At 31.3% G+C, this 3,535-nt stretch overlaps 1 protein-coding gene across 7 annotated transcripts in view; it reads left to right on the forward strand.

Moving 5' to 3' along the window:
• Positions 1-2,371, forward strand: part of PHF20L1 (PHD finger protein 20-like 1) — a 65,453-nt gene extending 63,082 nt beyond the window's left edge. For 3 of the 7 annotated variants that reach the window (XM_012648044.1, XM_012648047.1, XM_012648051.1), the window contains one exon: positions 211-421. In XM_012648044.1, coding sequence (XP_012503498.1) covers positions 211-299 — 89 coding nt within the window. In that variant the 3' untranslated portion in view covers positions 300-421. Of the gene's footprint in view, positions 1-210 lie in introns of all 7 variants that reach the window. The other 4 variants (XM_012648045.1, XM_012648046.1, XM_012648049.1 and 1 more) reach the window with 3 other exon arrangements.
• The last annotated feature ends 1,164 nt before the right edge of the window (positions 2,372-3,535 follow it).

A 3,535-nucleotide genomic window follows, 5' to 3' on the forward strand; every position in this document is an offset into this window, starting at 1 on the left:
CACACAACTATGAAAGTAACTCTCAAATTCTGATTCAGTCCGTTACTATTTAAGGGTGTTTGTGTTTTTGAAAAGTAAACATTCGAGGATATTTACTTCCTAAATACTGACAAGTAGGGGAGATTTCAACTACTAAGATTTTTGAGAAGTTAATTGGGATGAAAATAAATATTTTTTCTAATAAGCAATTTCTGTACAATTTTTCTCAAGGTTTGTTGGCATCCAAAGCTGTTGGGGTGGATGGTGCTGAAAAAAAGGAAGACTACAATGAAACAGCTCCAATGCTGGAGCAGGTATGAAATGGTAGCATTTGATTTTTTTCGAGGTTCCCACTGGAATGATCACGGAGCTCTAGTATCTACGTAATTGAAATTGCCCTTTTGATCAGATAAGGGAATAGGAAGCTAATTAATTGATGATATATTTTTAATTCTCTCTTCTCCAAGGTATACAGATAAACTACAGACTTTATTAGTGTTTGTTTTCAATAGACTGGTATTTAAAGCCTTTGTCTCCAAAATTGGAAGGCCTGGAGACAGGCATCCCAGGGTATAAGCTTCCAGCTGGATCACCTTTAACTAGCTTACAAAAAGACCCTTACACAAATACTTTTCATTTGTGAGTTAAAACAGGGTTTTTTGACATCTAATAAAGCTTCTTTTGTAAGAAGTTTCTTTTATATTGTAACAATTGGTGTTGTTAGACTGTGTTTTATGAATTGATCAATGAGCCATACATTTTTGCTAGGATGTATATTTTAATAACTACAAAAAAAAAGAGTTTAGAAAACTATTAAGGATCTGTCTTTAAACCACCTAATACAGGAATTTAAAAGTGAAGGTTGCAGTTGCTAGATTTTGCCTTGGCTACCTTCAGATTCCCACAATACCTGTACATAATGAACGTGCATGCTTTTACATTCTCTAAGGGCTTAACTTCGTAGGCACTGTAAGACTATAAGAACACAGTAATAGCCATAACTGGATTTCCTTGGTTCTCCTGTTTTAAAATCTGAGCCTTAATGTAGTTTTAAAATATCCTTTTTGTATTATTTTAATTTTCTTTATTAGTAGTCTAATAAAGAAGACTTTAAAATGAGTATCTTTTGCTCTTAGATGCATTTTAAAAAATAGTCCAAATTTAATTGATATTGTATTGAGTTTTTCAGGGTAATTTTAGGCCTGGTTTGATAACTGCATTGTTTTGGTGCCTCCATTAATGTTGTATTAAATCTATGGTCTTTTAAATTGATTAATATGTCATTGACTCATACCTTCTGATTTTCTGTGATCATCAAACGGTTAAGTCTTTGCCGTTATTGTCAGTATATCAACCAAATTTTAAATGACTTTTTTACTGTGTATTATTACTATATTCAACGTCCCAGATATAACAGTATTTTGTATTTTCACCACTGTTTATGGTATTCTCAGAATGCGATAAATCAGGGACTTGGGTAATAAAATGTTTCTGGAAAATTCATTACAATGTCAATCTTTTATTACGCACAATCCTGCTGAGGTGAATGTGATTGTTAAAAGTACTTATTATATGTGGAAGTTAGTGTAGAGGGCAGTACCCATTTTAGAAGTACAGAAAACATTTTGAAATTGAATTTATGAAAGAAAGAAAGAAAGAAAGCAAGGGAAATTGTATAACTCGGCTATTTCTATTTGCATAATTTAAAAAATTTTGAGAGTCCTTGCCAGTTTTGTAACAAAGAGACCAATGATCGTTAATGAAAATTTTGTAAATTATTTTAGATTTTAAGGAACGTCATGCTGTTCCCTAATTTTTTGTCATTTAGGTTGATTTCAATGTGAAAATGTTTTGTAACCAAACTCTTAATTTTTATCCTACATGTTAGTCCTGCTTCAAAGTTAAAAAGCCGAGTTATAAAGCTCTTAATTACATCTCAGTTGGTATCAACAGTAGACATAAAGGAGAGATATTGATTCTCACTAACCTCTGTTTCCTAATGAGTTAAAATAATGTCAGTCATGACATACATTGATAATAAGCCTATAGCCAAACTTACTGTGCTAATGGATTTATTTATATTTTTAAAAAATTCAATCTCTGTGGTCTTGAACCCCAATTCTCAGCTTATTAATTATAGATTATTTAATTGTATTAGGGAAATGTCATGTTATATTTACTTTTGGATAAACCTTGCATTAGATGCATAATAATTCAGTAGGTTTTTAAAAATGTTAATTTGTCCTTGTTTAGAAGTTAAGCACCTTATCAAGATATTAATTTAAATTTCAAAATCTTGTTTTATAACTTTGTAACCCAAGAGTAATGGATGCTGTAGTGATGTCTTTCACTTATGTGAAGATGAACAATAAAATTGTTTATTTACAAGTAATGGCTCTAATTACTTTTCTGGCAACACCTTTTATGATAAGCTTAGGAATACTTTCCATTTATGGAGTACCTTTTCAAATAATTAATCTGCACTTATACACATTTATAATGAGTAGATTCAAGAATAGAAATAATGACAGCTGAATGAACGGGACACTTGACACCTGGACTTTGATGTGGTATGGCCAACATGCCATCTGTAGAGCACTGAATACCAAAGATACACTTTTTTTTCCCCGCCAAAATTTGAATGCCTTGTATTTTAGTAGGAATAGAATTATTTATTTACTTGGTCCCCAGAGAATTACCTTTCATATTCCAGAGAACTGCAGACCATAGACCTGATGGTCATCCCTCACAAAGATGGAAGTAAAAAGACTTCTTGGGGATAAGCATGTTGCTTATAGTGCTAGCAATTTGACTCCTTTGTAGAGGTCTATCATAGTATAGATTTTTTAAAAAGGTGTATTATATATTTTGCTCTCAGATATATATCTCAGAAAGAGATACAGGCATTCCAGCGCCATAGATTGCAAATTCATCCAATGTGGCTATTTTCTGTTGTCTTTGAACAATGGACACATTCACACATATTTTTACATGTGTAGGAAATTTTACTGCCAAATGAATAAAAATATTCTTTATGAAAGAACTGACAGAGTTCTAATTTTTTTTTAAAAGTATCAGTTGGCAGGAAGAAGGTAAAAACTCTCATCTAAGAATGCGACGTATTTTGTTTTTAAATCCAATGTTTTTAACTTACACTTTATCTCTTTGGTTTTTTTTGTTGCTTGTTTTGTATTGTTTTTTAGTCTTTTAACTCTGTATTGCTGGTGGCTCTGATTTCATGATGCATTATGCATATGAAACTCTAGCTTTCAGCACTAAAATGAGTTAAAGATAATGTTTCGTTAATTTGATCATTGTTTTCCTGTTGAGATCTTTCTTTAAAGGGAAACTGTCTACTTAGACCTCTAAATTTAACTTGATAAAGGAAATTATTTTATAAGAAAACAGCTGAAAGTCAAAAGCTTTAATGTATTCCTCTAATGCTCTAAAACATGAAGATGCTGTTTATTTACCTAATTGTTCTTAATGTCATTGGCAATTAAGGTTCCTAAAGGGGCATATTACAATTTAAAAATGAAAATATTTGTCCATTAAG

The sequence above is a fragment of the Propithecus coquereli genome, unplaced genomic scaffold, assembly GCF_000956105.1.
Source record: "Propithecus coquereli isolate 6110/MARCELLA unplaced genomic scaffold, Pcoq_1.0 Scaffold28, whole genome shotgun sequence".
NCBI lineage: Eukaryota > Metazoa > Chordata > Mammalia > Primates > Indriidae > Propithecus > Propithecus coquereli.